The sequence below is a fragment of the Salvelinus sp. IW2-2015 genome, linkage group LG8 (assembly GCF_002910315.2).
Source record: "Salvelinus sp. IW2-2015 linkage group LG8, ASM291031v2, whole genome shotgun sequence".
Taxonomy (NCBI): Eukaryota; Metazoa; Chordata; class Actinopteri; order Salmoniformes; family Salmonidae; genus Salvelinus; species Salvelinus sp. IW2-2015.
The window spans coordinates 7,130,999-7,158,994 of NC_036848.1; the positions used below are offsets into that span (position 1 = coordinate 7,130,999).

At 42.6% G+C, this 27,996-nt stretch overlaps 2 protein-coding genes across 2 annotated transcripts in view; one reads left to right on the plus strand and one right to left on the minus strand.

The window, feature by feature from the left end:
- Positions 1 to 27,996, plus strand: part of LOC111967337 (fibroblast growth factor receptor-like 1) — a 182,173-nt gene that overhangs the window by 54,880 nt on the left and 99,297 nt on the right. The gene's annotated exons all lie outside the window — the stretch shown is intronic.
- On the minus strand, positions 911 to 27,959 carry LOC111967104 (F-BAR and double SH3 domains protein 1). Its single transcript, XM_023991995.2, has 15 exons — positions 27,855 to 27,959; positions 19,965 to 20,062; positions 19,444 to 19,489; positions 17,877 to 17,950; positions 17,472 to 17,616; positions 15,607 to 15,743; positions 11,136 to 11,199; positions 10,666 to 10,794; positions 9,936 to 10,058; positions 9,522 to 9,617; positions 9,226 to 9,345; positions 9,042 to 9,146; positions 5,572 to 5,853; positions 5,384 to 5,467; positions 911 to 1,160 (listed from the first exon to the last, which is right to left on the minus strand). The coding sequence occupies exons 1-15, from the start codon at positions 27,873 to 27,875 to the stop codon at positions 963 to 965; spliced, it is 1,722 nt and encodes a 573-aa protein (XP_023847763.2). The 5' UTR covers positions 27,876 to 27,959; the 3' UTR covers positions 911 to 962.

Sequence of the window (27,996 nt, forward strand, 5' to 3'; positions counted from 1 at the left end):
TAGGTAGAGCTGGGTAGGATGGGAGGTGGGTAGTCTGGGTAGGACAGGGCTGGGCTGGGTGGGGTAGGATGGGTAAGAATGTAGAGCTGGAGGGTGGGAGGCTGAGTACGTAATGGGTAGGTTCTTGGGTAGGACAGGGCTGGGCTGGGTGGGGTAGGGATGGGTAAGGATAGGTAGAGCTGGTAGGGGTGGGGAGGCTGGGTAGTATGGGTAGGTTTGGGTGGACAGGGCTGGGCTGGGAGTAGGGATCGGGTAAGGGGGTAGAGCTGGGTAGGGGTGGGGAGGCTGAGTAGGTATGGTAGGTCTGGGAGCAGGCTGGGCTGGGTAGGGTAGGGATAATGGGTAAGGTCGGGTGATCCGGGTAGGGCGAGGGAGGCGGATGCTGGGTGGGGTAGGGATGGGTAAGGATGGAGAGCTGGGTAGGGGTGGGGAGGCTGGGTAGGCAGTCTGGGCTGGTAGGGAGGGATGGGTAAGGTAGGGTAGAGCTGGGTAGGGTGGGGAGCTGGGTAGGTATGGTAGCGAGTCGCTCGGGACTGGGCATTAGGTATCGCGTTGGTAAGATGGTAGAGCTGGGTAGGGGTGGGGAGCTGGGGTAGTGTTATGGTAGTTCATGGTGGCCGGGCTGGGTAGGGACGGGCATGGGTAAAGGTAACAGAGCCCGTGCCAGACCTGCACCACAGAACAGACCAGACCAGAACCAAACACACAGACATCAGACTGGTACTCAAACAGAGCCCGTGCCAGACATGCGTCACAGAACAGACTCAGACAAGTCAGTAATACATGGGTAAACGTTGTCTACATTACTAATGATTAACAAGATGGTGACACAGTTATATCAATGACGGCTTGAACCTGGAATTTGGCCACTTGTCCAAATGGTATGAATCATGTCACAAACATTCAGAGATGGGAGAGAAGCTTTCTGGTTAGTGATGATTCTTAAGACAGAAGAGATCCTACTAACCCCCAGAGTGAGGGGAGCGGCCCTGCTGCCTCTTGGAATGTTCTGATGAGGAGCCGGAACTGTTGAAGGACCAGTCCAGCTGGGGACAAGGGAAGCCCTGCGCCAGGCAGACAGAGGAGCCCTCTCCTGGTGACCACAGGAACTGCAGGTACCTCTCAGGGACATAGCCAACCTGGCCTGCTGCATTACGTGCCTGGAGAGGAGCACACAGTCAGTGAGTGTCAATAACATGGCTTTAGGGATAGTATATGCAGGGACAGTTGGACTTCATAGATGTGTTAATTAAGAAGATAGTATTATAGCCATTCAATTATGGAKTCTCGTTGGGTCAATTATGGAGTCTCGTTGGGTCAATTGCAACCAACAGGCTTAATGCGCAGCTGTAGGTTGGCGCTGGATTTCTTAAAACAATACTAACGGGAGATTACGTGCACCAGCGTGTTAAAACAAACTTGCTTGCAACCAAAAAGCCACAAGAATAAACCAGAAGATCAGTTGATCTCCCGTTGTTACTGTGTCAAATGAGTTAGATACCACACAGCTGGGTCTAGGTTCTCTACTCCAGGCCCCAATTAAATATCGACCTATCAGCAACATTGAAAATAGCAAAGCTGGTAATTAATCAATATTTATTGTAAGAATATACACTAGAATATAAACATTATTGTTGTCTATCAACAATGACAAGCCACCGGGGTCTGACAATCTGGATGGAAAATTACTGAGGATAATAGCAGACGATATTGCCACTCCTATTTGCCACATCTTCAATTTAAGCCTACTAGAAAGTGTGTGCCCTCAGGCCTGGAGGAAAGCTAAAGTCATTCCACTACCCAAGAATAGTAAAGACCCCTTTACTGGCTCAAATAGCTGACCAATCAGCCTGTTACCAACCCTTAGTAAACTTCTGGAAAAAATTGTGTTTGACCAGATACAATGCTATTTCACAGTAAACAAATTGACAACAGACTTTCAGCATGCTTATAGTGAAGGACACTCAACAAGCATAGCACTTACACAAATGACTGATGATTGGCTGAGAGAAATTGATGATAAAATGATTGTGGGGGCTGTCTTGTTCGACTTCAGTGCAGCTTTTGACATTATTGATCATTGTCTACTGCTGGAAAAACATATGTGTTAGGTCTTTACACCCCCTGCTATAATGTGGATAAAAAGTTACTTRTCTAACAGGTGTTCTTTAATAGAAGCCTCTCAAACATAATCCAGGTAGAATCAGGAATTCCCCAGAGTAGCTGTTTAGGCCCCTTGCTCTTTCCAATTTTTACTAACGACATGCCACCGACTTTGAGTAAAGCCAGAGTGTCTATGTATGCGGATGACTTAACACTATACACGTCAGCTACTACAGCGACTGAAATTAATGCAACACTTAAAGAGCTGCAGTAAGTTTCAGAGTGGGTGGCAATGAATACATTAGCCCTAAATATTTCTAAAACTAAAAGCATTGTATTTGGGACAAATCATTCACTAAACCCTAAACCTCAACTAAATCTTGTAATAAATAATGTGGAAATTGAGCAAGTTGAGATGACTAAACTGCTTGGAGTAACTCTGGATTGTAAAATGTCATGGTCAAAACATGTTGATACAACAGTAGCTAAGATGGGAAAAGTCCATAATAAAGCGCTGCTCTGCCTTCTTAACAACACTATCAACAAGGCAGGTCCTACAGGCCCTAGTTTCTACCTTCTTAACACTATCAACAAGGCAGGTCCTACAAGCCCTAGTTTCTACCTTCTTAACAACACTATCAACAAGGCAGGTCCTACAGGCCCTAGTTTTGTTGCACCTTGACTACTGTTCAGTCGTGTGGTCAGGTGCCACAAAAAAATTGCAATTGATTCAGAACAGGGCAGCACGGCTGGCCCTTGGATGTACTCAGAGAGCTAATATCAATAATATGCATGTCAATCTCTCCTGGCTCAAAGTGGAGGAGAGATTGACTTCATCACTACTTCTATTTATGAGAAGTATTGACATGTTGAATGCACCAAGCTTTCTGTTTGAACTACTGGCACACAGCTCGGACACCCATGTATATCCAACATGTCACAAGAGGTCTCTTCACAGTCCCCAAGTCCAGAACAGACTATGGGAGGYATACAGTACTACATAGAGCCATGACTACATGGAACTCTATTCCACATCAAGTAACTGATGAAAGCAGTAAAATTATATTTAAAAAACAGATTAAAAAAACACCTTATGGAACAGCGGGGACTGGGAAGCAACACAAACATAGGCACAGACTCATGCATACACACACACACGATAACATACATACTATACACACACATACACATGGATTTAGTACTGTAGATATGTGATGGTGGTGGTGGAGTAGGGGCCTGCACACAGCGTGTTGTGAAATCTGTGAATGTATTGTAATGTTGAAAAAAAATTATAAACTGCCTTAATTTTGCTGGACTCCAGGAAGAGTAGTTGCTGCCTTGGCAGCAGCCAATGGGGATCCATAATAAATACAAATGAGCTATTTCAGCCACACCCGTTGCTGACAGGTGTATAAAATTGAGCACACAGCCATGTAATCTCCATAGACAAACATTGGCAGTAGAATGGACTTACTGAAGATCTGTGACTTTCAATGTGCCACCTTCATAGGATGCCACCTTTCCAACAAGTCAGTTTGTAAAATGTATGTCCTGCTGGAGCTGCCCTGGTCAATTGTAAGTGCTGTTATTGTGAAGTGGAAACGTCTAGGAGCAACAACGGCTCAGCGAAGTGGTAGGCCACACAAGCGCACAGAATGGGACTGCCAAGTGCTTAAGCACGTAGCGCGTAAAAATCGTCTGTCCTTGGTTGCAACATACACTAGCGAGTTCCAAACTGCCTCTGGAAGCAACGTTAGCACAAGAACTGTTCATCAGGAGCTTCATGAAATGGGTTTCCATGGCCGAGTAGCCGCACACAAGCCTAAGATCACCTTGCACAATGCCAAGGGCCGGCTGGAGTGGTGTAAAGCTAGCTGCCATTGGACTCTGGAGCAGTGGAAATGCATTCTCTGGAGTGATAAATCACGCTTCACCATCTKGCAGTCCAACGSACGAATCTGGGTTTGGCGCATGCCAGGAGAACGCTACCTGCCCCAATGCATGGTGCTAACTGTAAAGTTTGGTGGAGGAGGAATAATGGTCTGGGGCTGTTTTTCATGGTTCGGGCTAGACCCCTCAGTTCTAGTGAAGGGAAATCTTAACGCTACAGCATACAATGACATTCTAGACGATTTTGTGCTTCCAACTTTGTGGCAACAGCTTGGGGGAAGGCCCTTTCCTGTTTCAGCATAACAATAACCCTGTGCACAAAGCAGCCTTCCCCCAAGGCCAGTCAAGTTCTTCCACACCGATCTCGTCAAACMATTTCTGTACGAACCTCGCTTTGTGCACAGGGGTACTGTAGAGTACAGTACAGTAAAGTACAATACATTATAGACATCTATGTTTGGGCTACATTATAATATAATCTGTAATTTTAGTATCCTTGATTAGACTATAATTTTATGAAAACATATATTATATTAACTCAATCATGATTGGCTTGATTTAGTTACCAATTTTAGAATGTGGATAGTTCAGGATACTTTATCTTCTGATAAAATATGAATGTTAAATTGTCACAGTAAACGAGGAATGATTGTTAAATAGTCAAATCTGTGCTTAGTCTGCTCAAATAGAAGGTTTAATTTATTCTGAAGATAATACCCACCAGAGGGCTAAATAGTCTTGAAAAATGTTGGCAGTAACCAGGACATAAAGTTAACACTTTTAGAGAGCGGTAACATGGTGGCCAATAGTGGTTGCAGTTGAGATCAACTGTGTGGGATCTTATTAATGGTTTACAGAGAGCTCGCCTAATGTTGACAGTGCTTAATGATCTTATTAATGGTTTACAGAGAGCTCGCCTAATGTTGACAGTGCTTAATGATCTTATTAATGGTTTACAGAGAGCTCGCCTAATGTTGACAGTGCTTAATGATCTTATTAATGGTTTACAGAGAGCTCGCCTAATGTTGACAGTGCTTAATGTTGGTTGCAATTGACCTGTTATTTTTCACAACTGTTACGGATCAGTAAAGATGAAGTTGAAGCGACATAATGCCTCTCTTTCTCAAACAGGAAGACCGGCAGTTTGTTTACTTTGTGCTTAGTAGAAACAGGAAGTGAGGAGACCACAGGCATTTGGTAGAGTGGGCAAATGCGTGGGAACAACTGCCTGCTACAGTAAATAGCACTGTTCCATGAGACAAAAGTTGCATCCCAAATGGCACCCTATTCCCTACATAGTTCACTGCTTTTGACCAGAGCCCTATGGAGCCTAAATATGGAATAGGGTGCCATTTGGGACGCAGACAGAGAGAAATCTGTCCTCATTTACCTTCAGCCAGTCCTCCATGTCTCCATCCTCTATCACCTGAAGCTCTTCTCCCTCTGTGATTGACAGCTCGTCTCCTTGGCAGGCCTGCAGGAAGATGGGCCAGCAAATTACACACAATAACACCTGAGAGGAAAATCCCATTCCTGTAATGTTGACATTTCTAAAATGTTAAGTCCTGATATTGTCACCTGATAGCTGTAGAGAACCATGCAAGCCAAGGGGTATCCACACGGCACCGAGCAGGAAGTTGAATCGATGAAAGTGTCACCATCTTCATCGTAGTCGTCGAAGTCTGTGAACTCAAACTCGTCCTCGGAGATATCTCCGTTGGACATGCGTGCCTCGCTCAGCCTCCTGTCCCTCTCCAGCTCCTCGTCTGCCTGGGTCATAGCACTGCTCATCCATGGCTCCACGTCCACCCCCGCCGACGCCAGCAGCGCCAGCCTGGACTCCGCCTTCACCCGGCTCACCTGGACACACACACACACACACACACACACACACACACACACACACACACACACACACACACACACACACACACACACCACTTACTACCACCTGTCACCCCTCCCACACGTCTCTCCACAGGTACTTGTACCAGATTATTTTCCTCAATGTCATCCTTTTACAGCCACAACTCAAATGTAAACACCTCAGACCACTGTAACACCTCAGGACATGTACCACCTCACCACACTATAACACCTCAGACACTGTACCACCTCACACACATTACACCTCACAACACTATAAACACCTCACTCAATGTAACACCTCAGACACTGTAACACCTCAGACACTGTAACACCTCAGACACTGTACCACCTCAGACAACTGTACCACCTCCACACTATAACACCTTCAACACTGTAACACCTCAGACACTATTAAACACCTCAGACACTAATAAACCTCAGACACTGCTAAAACACCTCAGAACACTGTACCACCTCACACACTATAAAACCTCACACACGTATAACACTAGACACTATAAACAGAACCTCAGACACTGGTACCAACCTCACACACTAATAACACCTCACAACATATAACACCTCAAGGACACTGTAACACCTCAGACACATGTACCACCATCACACACTATAACACCTCCACCACGTAACACACCTCAGACATCAGAATGTACCACCTCAAGACTACTGTACCACCTCCAGACACTGTACCAACCTCATCGAACACTATAACACCTCACACACTATACACATCACCTTAGACGAGCGCGAGCCGTAACACCTTCAGACACTGTAACCACCTCAAACACGACATACCACCTATAAACCTCACACACTATAACACCTCAGCCACTATAACACTCAGACAACTGTACCACCTCACACACTATAACACCCTCACACACTATAAACACCTCAGACACTGTACCACCTCACACAGCTATAAACCTCACACATGCGTGTAACACCTCAGACACCTGTTACACCTCAGACACTGTACCACCTCAGACACTGTAACACCTCAGACACTGTAACCACCTCACACACTATAACAACTCACAACACTGTACCACTCACACCACTATAACACCTCCACACACTATACACCTCCACAACTATAACACCTCCACCACTATACACACCTTACACACTGTTAACACCTCACACACTTATAACACCTCTCACACTTTAACAACCTCAGCCACTGTAAACACCTCACACACTTGTAACACCTCCACCACTGTAAACAACTCGGAACTGTAACAACTTACACACTGGTAACAACTCACACACTGAACACTTCACCACATGTACCACCTTCACACACTGCAACAACCTCAGACAATAGTAACAACTTACACAACTGTAACAACTCAGAACTGAAACACCTCAGACCACTGTAACAACTTACACACTGTAAACAACTCAGACACTGACAACACCTCAGACACTTAACACCTCAGACATGTAACCACGCTCACAACAAATGTAACACCTCACACACTGTAAACACCTCACACACTGTAACACCACACACTGTAACAACTTACACACTGGTAACCACCTCACACACTGTACCACCTAACACACTGTACCAACCTAACACAATTGTAACACCTAAAACACAATGTAACACCTCTCAGACATCTGTAAACACCTCACACACTGTAACAGCTCACAAAGCGTAACAGTCACACACTGTAAACACCTCACCACTGTAACACCTTACAGCACTGTAATAACTTACACACTGTAACAACTCACATCCACTTGGTAACCAACTTCACACACTGTACCACCTCACAGCACTGTACAGCTCACACACTGTAACACCGTCACCACACTGTAACACCTCACACACCTGTAACACCTCACACACTGTAACAACTTAACACACTGTAACAACTCACACACTGTAACAACTACCAAGCTACTGTACCACCTAACACTTGTCACTCACTGTAACACCTCAGACACCTGTAACACCTCAGACACTGTAACACCTCAGACACTGTAACACCTCACACAATGTAACACCTCAGACACTGTAACACCTCAGACACTGTAACACCTCACACAATGTAACACCTCACACAATGTAACAGCTCACACAATATAACACCTCACACAATGTAACACCTCAGACAATGTAACACCTCACACAATGTAACACCTCAGACAATGTAACACCTCACACAATGTAACACCTCAGACATAATAACTTAAACACACTACATATTAATAAGCCATCATACTAATAATATTCATTAAACAGCACAGCAAAATAAGCGTTGTAGTCAACAAGGACATCTGGGGTTGGCAGTAGCATCATACTAGGTTCATATTAGCAGTATATTAACAGCATATTGGCTGCATTATGTTTCCTAAACCCAACTTCTTTCTTGTAAGTAAAGAAACATGGTTTTCCAGGCCAATACAAAAGCTTGATTACATCACATAACGCTTACTCTGAGCCCAAGACAACTGAATAAAACAGGAGGAGGTGGTGGGTTGAAGGAAACAGTTCCAACTGACTCATGGTGCCAGCAGCATTTGCATTTGTCCTTGTGGGAAGTAGGAAGTAGGCAGTGACACACATTCCTTTCAGATCCAGATAGAGGGCATCCACCTGGCTCATCAATGGGCCAGGCAGAGTGGAGGAGAGAGCCCTGCCGTTAGCTCTACAAAGGCTCTCGTAGTAGAAAGCATCCAGCATCTGCAGAGCCATGGCTATAGGCCTAGAACACAYGCAGCCTTGGTCTCATCACCCACCAGTCACTTAGCATTAAATAACTACATCCACCTCTACACTACCCCATAGGAGAACCCTTTGAAGATCCCTTTTTGGTTCCAGGTCGAACCCTTTTGGGTTTCATGTAGAACCCTTTCCACAGAGGGGAACCAAAAAGGGTTCTATCCAGAACCAAAAAGGATTATCTTATGGGGACAGCCAAAGAACCCTTTTGGAACCCTTTTTTCTAAGAGTGTAAAGAAGGCTAACACCAGCGTATCAAAGAGGAACTCTGATAAAGCCTGGTTAATGACTGCTTGCCTTATCATTATCAATTTCCTGGTAGGTTGGAATAGTAGGAGGGTAATGTTAATGTGAGGACATTAACATTACGTTGGGCTAGTAGTAGCTAACAGTAACAGTAGCGTTGGGCTAGTAGTAGTCCTACCTGTGCTTTCCTCACACTCTCCTTCACCTCCACCATCTTCTGTTCCACGCTGACTCCGGTGTCTCCTGACAGCAGTTTGAAACGCCTGTCCAGCATCTGCAGTGCCTATGAGGAAGGTAGACAGAGGTTACACAAGGTCAAGCTCCCGAACCAGAGGTAAACAGAGCTTTCGCCCACTACTCACCCTATCTCCGTGTGAGATGATCTTGTAGTCTTTGGCAGCCTTAGCAGACCACTTGCGGGCCTCCTTGTCCAAACAGCTCTCCCCCTCAGCACTGGAGCTATGTTGCTTCAGAATGCACACCTTTAGAAAGAACAGGAGAGGTGAAGCTGGGATTATCTCACACACAAAAGACTACATGAAAATATCAACATTTTCACCTCAATCAGGGTTGTATTCAAACAGCTTTGTGGATATTAATTGTGATATAATGGTGTTTACATGGTAATCAAGAACAGTGGTACCACAGTGAGCCACACCTTGTCTTGAGGGGCAACCTGGAAGTGAAAGCCGGCTGTTCTGGTGAAGACCGGGAACTCCTGGAGGAAGATCTGGATGTTCCGTTCTCTAGACACCTATCAGAGAACCAAACAAACACTCTCATTACTGCCACATTGGCACATTATTTCTTACATAGTTCACTACTTTGGACCAAAGCCCTATGGGCCCTGGTCAAAAGTAATGCAATATATAGGGAATATGGTGTTATTTGGGACACAGACACTAGTTCACATGTCTCCCATAGAACAGAACATCAGTCAGTGGTCTGTCTGGCCTCCATCAGCGGTGCCCAGGTGAGGAATGTCACAGCTCTGGGTATTACAGTGGGGCTACTGTCTGTGGAAGGGTTTTACTGTGAAAAGGGCTTCAGTGGATCCCACGCATGGCCTCACCTTGGTRGAGTTCTCGCAGATCTGGCTAAAGTTACTATGCGTTGACCGGCAGGTGTCGATCTCTGTGCAGCACAAGAGAGTGAAGTGTTCTCGGATTTGCTCATACAGGTCACTGTCCAGTCTCTGTTGGGTAAACGACAGAGGTGAGACCTGGGGTTATAGCCAAAGCCCTGATGCAGTACAAAATCAGAGGTGATTTGAGAAGGAAATGCCCTTTCCTTATTTTCCTATGTTTCAGTCATTCCAATGTTTCAGTCTGAGGGATTTGAATCAACTGATTCATAATGAATTACATTGGTTACTGCAATAACAAGAGTTGAGTCACTGAGTGATATTTCCCTTGATTGAGAGAGAGATACTTTCAAGAAGATTGTTGTGTTATGAATGTTCTGAGGGGAAAATACCCCTGAAATGAATGGTTTCTACTGAGCTGAACTTTTGACTCACCTGATTACTTTGCAACGGTAAAAAGCCAAAAAAGAACATTTGAGGATTTCCTATTTGGGTTCATTTCTGTGTAGTTTGTGCTCTCCACTCTACAGCTAAGACAACCACAATGGGACAGGAAATTATGCCAACTAGCAGTGACTCATCACAAACACAAAGGAAGGTTTTTTCACTGACAGGAGGTACRTCTGAGGGGACTATGCAGTGTGTTCAGTCTTATGACAGACTCATGATGAGAATCCAGAGAGACAGTATGCCGTTAGGAGATGCCAGGTGGTCTTACCCTCATGATGGCAGGCAGCTCTGCAGTGTAGTAGTACTGGTGATGAGAGTTGATGGCAGACAGTGTCAGAAGGTACTCATTGCGCACCTCTGTCAGTCTCTGGTCACACTCCCTCAGCCTGGTATTCAGCTGGACAACGGTTACAGGGAGGAGTGAGTAGAGGATAAAATATGTTTCATTATTACAATCAATTCTACTATCAAAATGCATTTGATTTGATTGGTAATCAATAGGCTAAGTGCAAGTTGACTAAGAAGAGTACAATATTCAACAACGCAACTGCACTATTCCTACATGTTTTACTGAAGACATTCCTTCATAGTAAAGCATATAACGGATAAAACACGATTTGCCCTTTCAGAAATATGTGTACTCTCTGTGTACTAACTAGCCAGGTGACACTTATGTGGCGGTGGTGGGGTACTTCAGCCTATACAGACCTTCATGTGTGTCAGCCTACAGTAGCCTACCTTTGAACTCATTTTCTGCAAGCCTGTCCTAAAATGGAAAATTCCATGGTCACTCTTCTTGAATCTGAAAAAGGTCACATGGGCACGTGATAGAAATAATCAAACCAAGACTCTTAATGACATTATTATGAATAATAATCGATAGACATAAAATATGCATTTCAACCACGTATCTGAACTAAAATGCAATGACTACAGGTTTACAGAACATTTAACATGCCACTAACTGCTCCCTCTCAGATGATGAATAATTTAACTATGGTACAAGTAGCCTTAAAGGCCCAGTTTCAGTCAACAACTTGATTTTCCTGTGTGTTCTATATATTTCCACACTATGAGGTTGGAACAATACTATGAAATTGTGAAAATTATGATTATGCCCTTTTAGAGTAAGAGGTGTTTGAAAAGACCACCTGAAATTTCAGCCTGTTTTGGTGGGATGGAGTTTTGGTCTCCCATGTGACATCACCAGGTGGTACAGTGCCTTGCAAAAATATTCATCCCCCTTGGCGTTTTTCCTATTTTGTTGCATTACAACCTGTAATTTAAATGGATTTAAATTTCCACGTGGACGGGGATATTKGAAAAAAATTGTAGACTTTCAGGTACTCAACAAGAAGGTCTGATTTCATTACTACTAAAACAAGACCCAGGTGGTAAGTATAAAGATCCAGTGCATTTAAAAAACTGGAGGCCTCTTACACTTCAATGTTGTGATGTGAAAATCCTGGCGATATGCATCGCACAGAGAATAAAAAAAGTTTGACCAGATATTGTTCATCCTGATACTCTTTTTTTTACATGGACAATATATTGGAGATAATATACAACAATTACTTGAAACATTTGAACATTATGAARCATCAAAGATACCAGGCCTGGTCTTCATAGCAGATTTTKAAAAGACATTTGATAAAGTACGGCTACTTTAATTTCGGTGAATCTCTTATACAATAGGTTAAAGTTATGTACAGCAACCCCAGATGCAAAATAGTAAATAATGGTTACTTCTCAGAAAGTATTGAGCTTTTAAGAGGGGTAAAACAAGGCTGTCCGTTGTCTCCATATCTATTTATAATGGCCATTGAATGCTAGCTATTAAAATTAGATCCATCAAAAACATCAATGGGTTAGAAATCCAGGGGATAAAAACTAAAAGTGTCAATTTATGCCGATGACTCAAGTTTTTTCTAAAGTCTGCAATCGAGATCCCTGCACATTGAAGATCTTGATCACTTTTTTAGCCTTTCTGGACTAAAACCTAATTATGACAAGTGTACCATATTACGTATTGGATCGTTAAAAGACACAGTGTTTACACTACCTCTACACCTGTTGTATTCGGCGCATGTGACAAATAAAATAACATGTGATTTGTAGTTTACCAATAAAATGGGCGGATGGTGAAGTAGACATACTTAGTATTCACATCTCAAAAAATATAAATGAACTTACCACAATCAATTTCAACAGAAAGTTCKCAAAAATAGATAAGATTCTGCAGCCATGGAAAAATTGAAAAATATACCGGTTTCATTTGAGGACCAACATGTTGACAGCTGCACCATGCAGGTTGCAAAATAAATGGGAAGAGATTTTTGATTTACCGATTCCATGGCACATGGTTTATGAACTGGTACAAAAAAACAACACTTGATTCAACACTTAGAGTTTTTCAATTTAAATKATTATACAAAATTCTTGCCATCAACAGAAAGTATTAACTTTTTCCACATTTTGTTATGTTACAGCCTTTTTCTAAAATGGATTAAATGTTTTTTTTTTAAATCCTCAGCAATCTACACACAATATCCCACAAAGACAAAGAGAAAACAGGTTTTTAGAAATTTTTGCAAATTTATAACAAATAAAAAACAGAAATACCTTATTTACATAAGTATTCAGAACCTTTGCTACGAGACTCGAAATTGAGCTCAGGTGCATCCTTTTTCCATTGATCATCCTTGAGATGTTCCTACAACTTCATTGGAGTCCACCTGTAGTAAATTAAATTGATTGGAAATGATTTGGAAAGGCACACACCTGTCTATATAAGGTCCCACAGTTGACAGTGCACGTCAGAGCAAAAACCAAGCCATGAGGTCGAAGAAATTGTTCGTAGAGCTCCGAGACAGGATTGTGTCGAGGCACAGGTCTGGGGAAGGGTACCAAAACATTTCTGCAGCATTGAAGGTCCCGAAGAACACAATGACCTCCATCATTCTTAAATGGATGAAGTTTGGAGCCACCAAGACTCTTCCAAATTGAGCCGTCGAGGGAGAAGGGTCTTGGTCAGGGAGGTGACCAAGAACCCGATGGTCACTCTGACAGAGCACTAGAGTTCCTCTGTGGAGATGGGAGAACCTTCCAGAAGGACAACCATCTCTGCAGCACCCCATCAATCAGGCCTTTATGGTAGAGTGACCAGACAGAAGCCACTCCTCAGTAACAGGCACATGACAGCGCGCTTGGAGTATGCCAAAAGGCACCTAAAGACTCTCAAATCATGAGAAACAAGATTTTCTGGTATGATGAAACCAAGATTGAACTCTTTGGCCTGAATGCCTAGTGTTACGTCTGGAGGAAACCTGCCACCATCCCTACGGTGAAGCATGGTGGTGGCAGCATCATGCTGTGGGGATGTTTTTCAGCGGCAGGGACTGGGAGACTAGTCAGCATGGAGGCAAAGATGAACGGAGCAAAGTACAGAGAGATCCTTGATGAAAACCTGCTCCAGAGCGCTCAGTACCTCAGACTTGGGCRAACGTTCACCTTCCAACAGGATAACAACCCTAAGCACACAGTCAAGATTACGCAGGAGTGGCTTTGGGACAAGTCTCTGAATGTCCTTGAGTGGCCCAGCCAGAGCCTGGACTTGAACCTAATTGAACATCTCTGGAGAGACCTGAAAATAGCTGTGCAGCGACGCTCCCCATCCAACCTGACAGAGCTTGAGAGGATGTGCAGAGAAGAATGGGATAAACTCCCCAAATACAGGTGTGCCAAGCTTGTAGCGTCATACCCAAGAAGACTCGAGACTGTAATCGCTGCCAAAGGTGCTTCAACAAAGTTCTGAGTAAAAGGTCTGAATACTTACGTAAATGTGATATTTCAGTTTTTAAAATAAAAAAAACAGTTTTTGCTTGGTCATTATGGGGTATTGTGTGTATATTGATGAGGGGGGAAAAACGATTTAATCAATTTTAGAATAAGGCTGTAACCTAAGAAAATGTGGAAAAAGTCGATATGCGAGTGCCGGGCACTGTATATGGGGCATACAACAGTCTCAGCTTTGTAGATTTTGCTGCGAAGAGACAGAATCACTAGATCATTTATTCTGGTATTGCCCCTATGTAGCTTGTTTCTAGTCACAGGTTCAGGAATGGTTAAAAAATCACAACCTTCACTTAAAATGAACCTTACAAATAGCGGTGTTGGGCGATTTGGTCAGTCAATAAATAATATGATAATACTCGTAGGAATKGCTTTCAACTTTAGCTCACAATCTGTGGATACTATACAATTAGATAGGTTGAAAATGTATATAAAACATCACAGAAGCTATTTTTGTTTATTTTTGGCCATTTTAATMAAAAATGATCACAACTTCATTTTTACCCAGAAATAATTTGATATTGAGATAAAAACGTCTGCATTGGACCTTTAAGGCTGTCACATGGGAACAAAGCAGGGCTAGAGTAAGAGTATTACTGGAAAATCAATGAAAATAGATATGGTTTCATTTGGTCTTTTGTCTAACACAGGGATGGGCAACTTTGATGGGGATGGGAGCCACAAAAAAATGGAACTCATCATGAGGGGCCACAGTGGCTGGTGGGTCTGCGTACCCACATCCATACCCCCACCATGCGAGCAAAACATTTTAGCAGCCAACCTYGTGGCAGCGAAGATCATTGTTTTTAGTTTTATAGTTAATTTCCTGCAATTCCACACATTTTGCCATGGTGAGGAGAGAAGATTTAGCAATTTGATAACTCATTTCATGCATGGGGCAGAGAGAAATGTTTACAGTTTATAATATGAAAACTGATGATCAATGGTTGGTAATTCGACCATGCTTACTAAAAGTTTAGATAGCTGGCCRCTAGATAAATTTACCAATCTAAAAGAAAGTTGCTGACATGGGCTAATTTAGTGACTGCTGATGCACAACCACATTTTGAAATTGCACCTTGTATATTCTATTATTCCAACTCTCAACAGTAAGTTGAGACCCCGACTGAGTCCCCCCCCMAAAAATAAAATACATTTGAATTAATTCATCTTTTTAATTGTCTACAAAAGGGGGACCACGTGCCGCATGCCGCCAGTTGCCCATCCCTGGTATATAACATACAGTATATGGATGGATATTGCACACTGATCGTAAAAACAGACAAACTCCATCCCAAATCAACCTATTCCCTACATAGTGCACTACTTTTGACCAGGCTCACACTCACAGACTTACTTGGCCTGTGCGTCAGCAGCTTTCTCCCTGGCCACGTTAGCCATGTGACTCAGCTGGTAGTATCTCTTCTTGACCTTGTGGAGCTCTCGTAGTGCATCCACTACCTCACCCTGTACCCTCTGCAGCTGCTCTAGACCCTGTAGGGCAACACAACGCATCATATTATTACAATGTAATACAACAATATGCATGGACGGAACAGCGTATAGGGGTAACTGAAGGAGGAACTCACTGCATTTAAACTATGTCAAACTGTCTCTAGATTGACAGATTCAACAAATCCAATAGATTCCATGCTGGTCACGTTGTGCAAAAGGCATTGTTTTAAATGATAAATACTGTCCGTAGTTTAACAGTGCATGTAGCATTTGGAGGTCAAGGCTGTAAAAGCGTAAGGGGTTTTCCAGGGTTTTCCACTGCTTGAATAGTAACCTTAAGATCACAATATTTTCAACGCTAACAAGTGACTCACGTTCCGACTTTGTTTGATTCTCTGTCATTAACAACAACTACCACAAAGTAGCATAAAGGTCGAGAGGAAGTCGTCAGTAAGTACTGATCAATTTGGTGCCTTTCCTAATAAGGTATAGAGAAAATGAAAGGCTTTGGCTCTTTGTGTTAGATTGTCTTAGAATGTATTTCCCTCCTCAAGAAAAAGTGAAAGTATGACATGAGAAAACTTCTGGTAATGAGTTGTGTGGTTTTGTGAATGGAGGCATTGTGGGCTTCATGAAAACTCCACTCAAAAACGACCTAATTTGTATTTTTTCATGATGATGTGGCAAGTGACGCTTCCTGAAAGACCAATAATCTAGAAAACTTCACTGCTGACATGCAAAACATTTTTAGTACTGTATCAAGAGAGGACTAATGGAGAAAAATATACATATATATTGTTTTGGAGTGGATTTTCTTCTTTAAAACAACATGCTCCGGTTACATAATTTAATCATTTTCATAAGGAGGAAGCTATCATAAGCTACACTCTCTTTTAACCTATATATGTGTCGGGAGGCTAGGGTCAGTCTGTTATATCTGGAGTATTTCTCCTGTCTTATCCGGTGTCCTGTGTGAACTTAAGTGTGCTCTCTCTAATTCTCTCTTTCCTTCTTTCTATCTCTCGGAGGACCTGAGCCTTAGGACCATGCCTCAGGACTACCTGGCATGATGACTCCTTGTTGTCCCCAGTCCACCTGTCCATGCTGCTGCTCCAGTTTCAACTGTTCTTCCTGCGGCTATGACCTGTTCACTGGGATTACTATTATTTGACCTTGCTGGTTATTTATGAACATTTGAACATCTTGGCCATGTTCTGTTGTAATCTCCACCCGGCACAGCCAGAAGAGGACTGGCCACCCCTCATAGCCTGGTTCCTCTCTAGGTTTCTTTCTAGGTTTTGGCCTTTCTAGGGAGTTTTTCCTAGCCACCGTGCTTCTACACCTGCATTGCTTGCTGTTTGGGATTTTAGGCTAGGTTTCTGTACAGTACTTTGAGATATCAGCTGATGTAAGAAGGGCTATATAAATAAATTTGATTTTGATTTATTWAAAAAATTTGGGAGGTCTACTGAAAATCTGAGTAGATGAATTCTAGTAGGCTCGATGTGAGTGTGTGTTCAAGCTGTGGATAAATCAAACAAGCTTTCACAGACTCGAAAACCATTTCTACACAATGTTCTCAGCTTAGTGAAGCCTGATGAAGAAAATGTACAGTTGTGAATGCTGCACTACTTTTGTGAAAATAGTTAATTTGTCTAAAAACATGCATTTTCTTCTATCTGGTTACTCAGACTAGGCTGCACTGCAATGTGAATCATACATTATTTCAGTGCATCCTCCAATAAGCCACTGCACAGCTCAGCTCACCCTCTTGGCCTTCAGCTCCTTGGCTGCCCTCAGGCTCTTCAGAGCGTCGGCAGTGAGTGAACGATATCCGTCGGCCGCCGTGAGACGACACACTCCACTCTGTGCCGTGGCCTCAATCAGAGACCTCCACACAGCAAACACACTCCTGGCAGTATACACACACACAGAATGAGAGCGGTGTTATTACACCAGCACTATGGCATCCCCTGATGTTAGACTGTGTGATTAGTGATGGGAGCATCTTCAATCATGAATAATTACAGTATTTGGCAGATATTTCCTTCGTATATGTCTATGAAACCCTGAAYGCAACTTGTTTTACAAAAATTGGTGGTTGGAATGGCTGAGAGTAAAAAGGTCATTAACATGTAGTGGGATCAAACTATCAAGCTTCTGATAGGTTACCCAGAGTGCAAAGAGTCTCCCTTGCCTCTTTGCCAGTCTTTCCTCTGGAACTGTATGGCCAGCCTCTGGAGGGCCTTAGAGAGAAGGATATGTTTTATTAAAGATGATAGGAAACACAATCAGGGATATTTCATTACATTCACCTTATAAACCTTGTTGTAACCCATAAATATGAATTTGGTTTGGAGTGCAAGTGCAGGGCCCAGCCTAAAGTGAACACGTCTTGTTTTTGTGTACAGGATAACATGTAGATTTGGAGCGAAAAGCAGAGTTTTTTTAATCAATACTAGAAGCTCTGCCCTCGAGGCCCCAGGTGGAACATCAACACCCCAGTGAAAACAGCCCTATCCAGTGTTCACTTCCTGTTTCAGATTAACTCACTACCGACTTCAGAGAAGTGATCCAGGAGCTTGGCTCAGAAACACACTGGCTCCTTCACACCAAGATATCAAATAGCAGAGCCGCTACACGCCAGCCACCAGTAGTACTAAAGCCACAGACCACTTTTATTCTGAACTTTTCAGATGTGGAGGGATCGGTTCACAGGCCCTTATTTCACCATCGCCACCCTGCTACATTCCCCATGGTGCAAGGGTCTGAGGTGAAAACACTGGTCTGAGTGTGTAGGTTAACATTATTACAACTGTTAGACCTACTCCATAGGTCCAATGTTAATGCATTGTTAACAACCAACAGAACCAAGGGACAGCACCACAGGACACTCATTTCACTACGGAAACTAACTAGAAACCACAATGGTCAGAGGCAAGTTCAAAGTCCACGGCAACAAGTGGATAGGAGACTCAATAGGAATGCTCTTATGTCAGACACTACAGGAAGTTACTACAGTAGATATAACCCAGCTAGGCATGTCAGAAAAGGAAAAGGGTCAGTTCAGTGTATCTGAAGCAGACATTTCCACAGCCATTTAATGAAGTTATCAGCTTATCAAACACCCTATTATGTAAATCTTATCAGAATGACGTACACCATGGATAACTCCATGGGGAAACATCCAATGGGACATGAGCACTACAGTACAATATGGGACATAATTATCACTGTTGTTTCTGGTTCCTGAGACAGATGCATACTGTGTGTTGTATTCCCCTGCCTTGCTTATGGACAACACCAAGGTCCCTGAAATACACACTAATATCTGAATCAATATCTGAATGCATTCCATTTCAAAACATTCAATATGAGTGCTTTCAGTAATGCTTTTAAATGTGGGGAGGAGGGTGGTAAGAGTGTTGCTTAAAATAGTTGTTGTGGGGATGCTACCAAAAACACTCTGAGAACAGGTTAGTGTCCAAATACTCCAACCACATTTCAGCTCAATGATACACCACTCTACAAGATGTCCCAAGGTCGTAKCACATGGTTTACTGCCCCCCATCACTGGAGAGGTGAACATAAGACACGGACATACACCCAACTGGGCACAGATGTCAATTCAACATCAATTCCACATTTCGTTGAAACAATGTTGATTCAACCAGTGTGTGCCCAGTGGGACCTGACCACGGCTTGTCAATCAGCATCAGTATTATGAGAGGCCTCTCACCTGACTGTACTCTTGTTCTATGGCAGCACGCTGTTTACTGAAGGACCTGGACAAAGAAAAATAAACATCACATCTAGGATATGTCAGTGAACTGCATTTAGGCAGTAATTATATCATCTATCCATCTATATCTATATATATATATATGTATATATCTCTGAGAGATAATTGTCAGAGAGCATTAGTCAGCATATACCTCTGTAAACACCCAGGAGGCCTGACCACATGCTAGACATCTGAAGATGTGTTCATAAATCCTTCTGTTTCACTCAGCATCATTAGTATCTATTGGTTCTTGTTGTGATTACACTGGAGTCATACACACAATATTATCAAATATGTACAGTATGTATTATACAAACACATGCTTCTGTAGGATGGGGAGAAGGGGGAACAAGCAGGAGCAGGGTAGGTTAGATGGAGTAGGGGGTGGTACAGTGGGCCAGGGTGGGGTAGGGTGATGCAGGGTATAGCAAAGACAGGTAGGGAGGATGGGGCAGGGTGGGACAGGATGGTCACACCTGATGTCCTCCAGGAGTTCTACCTCCTGCTGCTGTTTGCTCTGCAGCCGCCCAACTTGCTCCGCAAAGGCCATCTTCACCTGCTGGGTCTCCTTCACCTGTCAATCAAAACAGTGACACATACCTGTATCAGGACCGGCCAGCACCGGGACTAAATCAAATCAAAGTTTATTCGTCACGTGCACAGTGGATGTCAACAGTACAGTCTATCCAGTCAATAAAAATAAGTGATTATAATTTACAGTGAGGTCCAAAAGTATTGGGACAGATAAAATGTTTTTGTTGTTTTGTCTCTGTACTCCAGGACTTTGGATTTGAAATTATACAATGACTATGAGGTGCAGACTGTGAGCTTTAATTTCAGGGTATTCTTATCCATATCGGGTGAACCGTTTAGAAATTACAGCACTTCTGCTACGTAGTATTCGACGGGGCAAGGACTCTACAATGTGTTGAAATTGTTCCGTAGGGATGTTGGCCCRTGTTGATTCCAATGCTTCCCACAGTTGTGTCAAGTTGKCTGAATGTCCCTTGGGTGGTGGACCATTCTTGATACACACGGGAAACTGTTGAGCATTAAAAACTCAACGGCATTGCAGTTCTTGACAGAAACCGGTGCGACTGGTACCTACTACCATACCCCCTTCAAAGGCACTTACATTGTTTTRTCTTGCCCATTCACCCTCTGAATGGCACACATACACAATCCATGCCTCAATTGTCTCAAGGCTTAAAAATATTTCTTTAACCTGTCTCCCCTGCATCTACACTGATTGAAGTGGATTTAACAAGTGACAGTYCTGGTCAGTCTATGTCATGAAAGTGTTCTTAATGTTTTCTATACTCAGTGTACAGTTGAAGTCGGAAGTTTACATACACTTAGGTTGGAGTCATTAAAACTTGCTTTTCAACCACTCTACAAATTTCTTGTTAACAAACTATAGTTTTGGCAAGTCGGGTTAGGACATCTACTTTGTGCATGACACAAGTCATTTTTCCAACAATTGTTTACCAACAGATTATTTCACTTATAATTCACTGTATCACAATTCCAGTGGGTCAGAAGTTTACGTACACTAAGTTGACTGTGCCTTTAAACAGCTTGAAAAATTCCAGAAAATTATGTAATGTCTTTAGAAGCTTCTGATCGGCTAATTGACATAATTTGAGTCAATTGKAGGTGTACCTGTGGATGTATTTCAAGGCCTACCTTCAAACTCAATGCCTCTTTGCTTGACATCATGGGAAAATGAAAGAAATCAGCCAAGTTCTCAGAAAAAAAATTGTAGACCTCCACAAGTCTGGTTCATCCTTGGGAGCAATTTCCAAACGCCTGAAGGTACCACGTTCAGCTGTACAAACAATAGTACGCAAGTATAAACACCATGGGACCACGTAGCCGTCATACCGCTCAGGAAGGAGACGCGTTCTGTCTCCTAGAGATGAACGTATCTTGGTGCGAAAAGTGCAAATCAATCCCAGAACAACAGCAAAGGACCTTGTGAAGATGCTGAAGGAAACAGGTACGAAAGTATCTATATCCACAGTAAAACGAGTCCTATATCGACATAACCTGAAAGGCCGCTCAGCAAGGAAGAAGCCACTGCTCCAACACGCCATAGCAAAAGCCAGACTACGATTTGCAACTGCTCATGGGGACAAAGATCATACTTTTTGGAGAAATGTCCTCTGGTCTGATGAAACAAAAATAGAACTGTTTGGCCATAATGACCATCGTTATGATCAAAGGAAAAAGGGGGAGGCTTGCAAGCCGAAGAACACCATACCAACCGTGAAGCACGGGGGTGGCAGCATCATGTTGTGGGGGTGCTTTTCTGCAGGAGGGACTGGTGCACTTCACAAAATAGATGGCAGCATGAGGCAGGAAAATGATGTGGATATATTGAAGCAACATCTCAAGACATCAGTCAGGAAGTTAAAGCTTAGTCGCAAATGGGTCTTCCAAATGGACAATGACCCCAAGCAYACTTCCAAAGTTGTGGCAAAATGGCTTAAGGACAGCAAAGTCAAGGTATTGGAGTGGCCATCACAAAGCCCTGACCTCAATCCTATAGAAAATGTGTGGCCAGAACTGAAAAAGTGTGTGCGAGCAAGGAGGCCTACAAACCTGACTCAGTTACACCAGCTCTGTCAGGCGGAATGGGCCAAAATTCTAAAAACGTATTGTGGGAAGCTTGTGGAAGGCTACCCAAAACACGTTTGACCCAAATTAAAAATTTAAAGGCAATGCTACTAAATACTAATTGAGTGTATGTAAACTTCTGACCCACTGGGAATGTGATGAAAGAAATAAAAGCTGAAATAAATAATTCGCTCTACTATTATTCTGACATTTCACATTCTTAAAATAAAGTGGTGATCCTAACTGACCTAAGACAGGGAATTTTTACTAGGAATAAATGTCAGGAATTGTGAAAAACTGAGTTTAAATGTATTTGGCTAAGGTGTATGTACACTTCCGACTTCAACTGTATATGTGTATTAAAGTAGTCAAAAGTTGTATATCTGGTTCCATATTCATAGCATGAAGTGTATTATCTGGTCCCATATTCATAGCATGCAATGACTACAACAAGCTTGTGACTACCAATGATGGATGCATTTGCAGTTTGTTTTGGTTGTGTTTCAGATGATTTTGTGCCCAATATAAATGAATGGTACATAATGCATTGTGTGATTTTGGAGTCACTTTTATTGTAAATAAGAATGTTTCTAAACACTTCTACATTAATGTGGATGCTACCATGATTAATGGATAATCATGACTGAAATGTGAATGATTAGTGAGAAAGTTACAGATGCACAAAGATCAGACATGCTAACCTCTCACCATTACCAATAACAGGGGAGGTTATACATTTTTTTTTGGGGGGGGTGTATGATATTTATGGGGGTGAGGGCGAGGCGATGTGATGTGATGTGGCTTAAATGCCAGTGCTGAATTTTTGTCCCAGTCCGCCTCTGGGTACATCAGCTGAAGACTTCAGTCTGAAGGTCAGAGTCAGCAACATCAGCGAATTAGTAACGTAATGTGCGTAACCGCGACATTCAAACGAGGCTACAAAGAAAACTAACGGGACTGTAGCGACTGTGTTGACTTCAAAATCGGGGGTGTGAACTAGGTTTMTATTCAAGCGTTGATCGACATGGTAATGGCTCTATAGTAGAGGTCGACCGATTAATCGGAATGGCCGATTAATCGTGGCAGATTTCAAGTTTTCATAACAATCGGAAATCGGTATTTTTGGGCGCCGATTTGCCGATTTTTTTATTTTTTATTTTATTTATTTTTTGACACCTTTATTTAATCTTTATTTAACTAGGCAAGTCAGTTAAGAACACATTCTTATTTTCAATGGCGGCCTAGGACAAACGGGGCAGAYGACAGATTTTTAACCTTGTCAGCTCGGGGGATCCAATCTTGCATTGATTACATTGCACTCCACGAGGAGCCTGCCTGTTAGCGAATGCAGTAAGCTAAGGTAAGTTGCTAGCTAGCATTAAACTTATCTTATAAAAAACAATCAATCAATGACTGTCATTGCTCCAATGTGTACTTAACCATAAACATCAATGCCTTTCTTAAAATCAATACACAAGTATATACTTTTTACCTGATATTTAGCTAAAAGAAATCCAGGTTAGCAGGCAATATTAACCAGGTGAAATTGTGTCATTTCTCTTGCGTTCATTGCACGCAGAGTCAGGGTATATGCAACAGTTTGGGCCGCCTGGCTCTTTGCGAACTAATTTGCCAGAACTTTACGTAATTATGACAACATTGAAGGTTGTGCAATGTAACAGGAATATTTAGACTCATGGATGCCACCCGTTAATAAATACGGAATGGAATAAACGTTTTGTTTTCGAGGTGATAGTTTCCGGATTAGTCAAAGGTATATGGTTTAGAGAGAAATAGTCGACGCGTTATAATTCCTGTAATAACTTGCGGCTGAATTTGGAAGGGGTTCCTTCGTTATTTTACCGTTCATGTCTTCCATAGAGAATGTCTTGATCTACTTCAAATAGATTCCGTGTTTCGTGCAGGCTTAAACTGCCTCGATGTTTTGATACCCGTGTAAATCTCACTAGATAAGGTAACGTTTGTCAACATATTTTCATAAATCCACTCTACAATTTTTTTTATCTTCGCTTATATTTAGCCATATTGATCAGAGTTACCTTATCCTATGGATATCTACACAGTTATAAAATTGGCACGGTGATGTAAGCCTACACGAAACACAGAACCTATTTTAAGTGAATCTAAATACCCTATGGAATAAATGAAGGACGCTTTTCAGATTTTGCTAGTGTCATGGGAATTATGACTCGCACTTTGGTTGTGTCACGTTCTGACCATAGTTCTTGTGTGTTTTACTTGTTTTAGTGTTGGTCAGGACGTGAGCTGGGTGGGCATTCTTGTTGTGTGTTTGTTTGTCTGTTTCTATGTTTGGCCTAATATGGTTCTCAATCAGAGGCAGGTGTTTTGTGTTGTCTCTGATTGGGACATATTTAGGTGGCTTGTTTTGTGTTGGGATTTTGTGGGTGGTTGTTTCCTGTCTTTTGTTTTCTCTGCACCAGATAGGGCTGTATGGTTTGCCACATTTGTTATTTTGTTTTGTAAGTGTTCCGTTTATTCGTCTTTATTAATATATGTTGAGCACAAACTACGCTGCGTCTTGGTCCGATCCTGCTACACCTCCTCTTCCAGAGAGAGGAGGAAGGCTGCCGTTACAGGTTGTCAATTCTTACCATGCCCATTATTAAATAGGATTTCCTGCATATAGAAATAAAGTTTTGTTTTCAACATTCATCACAGGTAACTTAAACTCTATTTTTATTCAAACAGTTGAGAGTATTTGTCTCCTAAGCAGACTCTTCATATATTGTCACTTCAGAGCTGTGTGTGTATTTATGTATTATATTAAGTTAAAATAAAAGTGTTCATTGTTCATTCAGTATTGTTGCAATTGTCATTATTACAAAAATGTGTGTGTGTGTATGATATAATATACTTGCTCAAAAACAAGGGAACACTTAAACAACACAATGTACTCCAAGTCAATCACACTTCTGTGAAATAAAACTGTCCACTTAGGAAGCAACACTGATTGACATAAATTCACATGCTGTTGTGCAAATGGAAAGACAACAGGTGGAAATTATAGGCAATTAGCAAGACACCCCAATAAAGGAGTGGTTCTGCAGGTGGTGACCACAGACCACTTCTCAGTTCCTATGCTTCCTGGCTGATGTTTTGGTCACTTTTGAATGCTGGCGGTGCTTTCACTCTAGTGGTAGCATGAGACGGAGTCTACAACCCACACAAGTGGCTCAGGTAGTGCAGCTCATCCAGGATGGCACATCAATGCGAACTGTGGCAAGAAGGTTTGCTGTGTCTGTCAGCGTAGTGTCGAGCATGGAGGCGCTACCAGGAGACAGGCCAGTACATCAGGGAGACGTGGAGGAGGCCGTAGGAGGGCAACAACCCAGCAGCAGGACCGCTACCTCGCCTTTGTGCAAGGAGGAGCACTGCCAGAGCCCTGCAAAATGACCTCCAGCAGGCCACAAATGTGCATGTGTCTGCTCAAACGGTCAGAAACAGACTCCATGAGGGTGGTATGAGGGCCCGACGTCCACAGAGTGGGGGTTGGCCTTACAGCCCAACACCGTGCAGGACGTTTGGCATTTGCCAGAGAACACCAAGATTGGCAAATTCGCCACTGCGCCCTGTGCTCTTCACAGATGAAAGCAGGTTCACACTGAGCACATGTGACAGACGTGACAGAGTCTGGAGACGCCGTGGAGAACGTTCTGCTGCCTGCAACATCCTCCAGCAATGACCGGTTTGGCGGTGGTCAGTCATGGTGTGGGTGGCATTTCTTTGGGGCCGAACAGCCCTCCATGTGCTCGCCAGAGGTAGCCTGACTGCCATTAGTACAGAGATGAGATCCTCAGACCCTTGTGAGACCATATGCTGGTGCGGTTGGCCCTGGGTTCCTCCTAATGCCAGACAATGCTAGACCTCATGTGGCTGGAGTGTGTCAGCAGTTCTGCAGAGGAAGGGCATTGATGCTATGGACTGGCCCGCCGTTCCCCAGACCTGAATCCAATGAGCACATCTGGGACATCATGTCTCGCTCCATCCACAGACTGTCCAGGAGTTGGCGGATGCTTTAGTCCAGGTCTGGGAGGAAATCCCTCAGGAGACAGGAGGAGCATGCCAGGCATTGTAGGGAGGTCATACAGGCACGTGGAGGCTACACACACTACTGAGCCTCATTTTGACTTGTTTTAGGACATTACATCAAAGTTGGATCAGCCTGTAGTGTGGTTTTCCACTTTAATTTTGAGTGTGACTCCAAATCCAAACCTCCATGGGTTGATAAATTTGATTTCCATTGATAATTTTTGTGTGATTTTGTTGTCCGCACATTCAACTATGTAAAGAGAAAAGTATTTAATAAGAATATTTCATTCATTCAGATCTAGGATGTGTTATTTTAGTGTTCCCTTTATTTTTTTGAGCAGTGTATATATATAAATATATATATTTTTTTAATGTTTTTTTAAATAAATCGGCCGATTAATTGGTATCGGCTTTTTTTGTCCTCCAATAATCGGTATCGGTATCGGCATTGAAAAATCATAATTGGTCGACCTCTACTCTATAGTATTGGAGAAAAGTTGAAAAAAACTGACCCTCCGTTACATCTTGAAGTGTCATGTCATAATGTACAGCACGCATAAAGCAACTATTTCTGTCTTACAATCTCTCTCCACCAGGTGTAGCACTCCTCTCATCGTTTAAAAACAAGAAATGGGCAGTGACTGGGGTAAGGGGGGATACCTAGTCATTTTTTTCGTCATCATTGCATGCATCATCATTCTCAAAGCCGCTGTTTACTTCTAAGATCACTTTAGCACCGCCCTTCGACACAAATCTTCAAATAGGTATGTAATAACACATTATATAAACTCTTTATAGTGTTTTATTTACATTTTAGACGCGATAAGGTGATAAGTTGGACAGATCGAGTTAAAAAAGCAATTTTCCCACACTGACATCTGTCCTTCTCACTATCACGCATTAGTTTCGCTTCCCCACCCGCCATTTCTTTTTAAAGACCCGACGGCTCATTGCCTGCTTGAATTATGCAGAAACGGGCAGTGTTTAGGTCATGTAATTGATTTTCTTGGAAAAGGGAGAAATTGTGCTTTACAATGGTATTGACATTACAGTTGATCTGGAAGTATTACGTTTTTGGGGCGCTAAAATAAGGGCAATTGTACGGACCAAGGCGATGTASGAGTTTACGTGAGTTTAGCCACTTAGCTCCGACACGGAGCCTGTACATGCACTATGTTAATTCATTAACTCTCTATCGCTCTCTCTCTTTTCTCTCTCTTTCTCTCTCTCTCTCTCTCTCTCTCTCTCTCTCTGTGTGTTATTGTGAATTGTGGGCATCAGAATATAAGGAATAGCAGAATTAATGGTGCAAAATGTGCGTTGAGCATCATAAGGATGCTGACATCATTACTTGGAACCTACGAAAATGCCACAAGTGAAAACGACCAAATTCAAATTAAGACTACTTCACAGGAGTAGGACTTTTCTATACATTTTCTATTAAACAGTTCAGCTCTTGTGAAATAATTCGCAATAACAACTTACATTTTCAGAAACTTCACAGTTATGTAAAATGTAGTGTGGCAAATGAAAATAGAATAGGTACTTTCGGAGGTACTTTCAACGTATTTCAACATCTCTATGGCATTGCCACTTGCCACAGTTCATGTCGTTTGACATAATTGTGAAGTWAAAAAAAAGTAAGTTGTTATTGCAAATTCTTGTAAAATTCTTACCTTTCTGGGAGGAGGTTGCATTTTCGGATTCTTTAGCGTCTCCTTTTTATTGTAGCGCAATAGCCTACTTCCCGAATGCTTTTGACACACTACACACTAAAGCATCTCTAGGTAGGTGGAGCATTACGTTGGACTAGCTGTT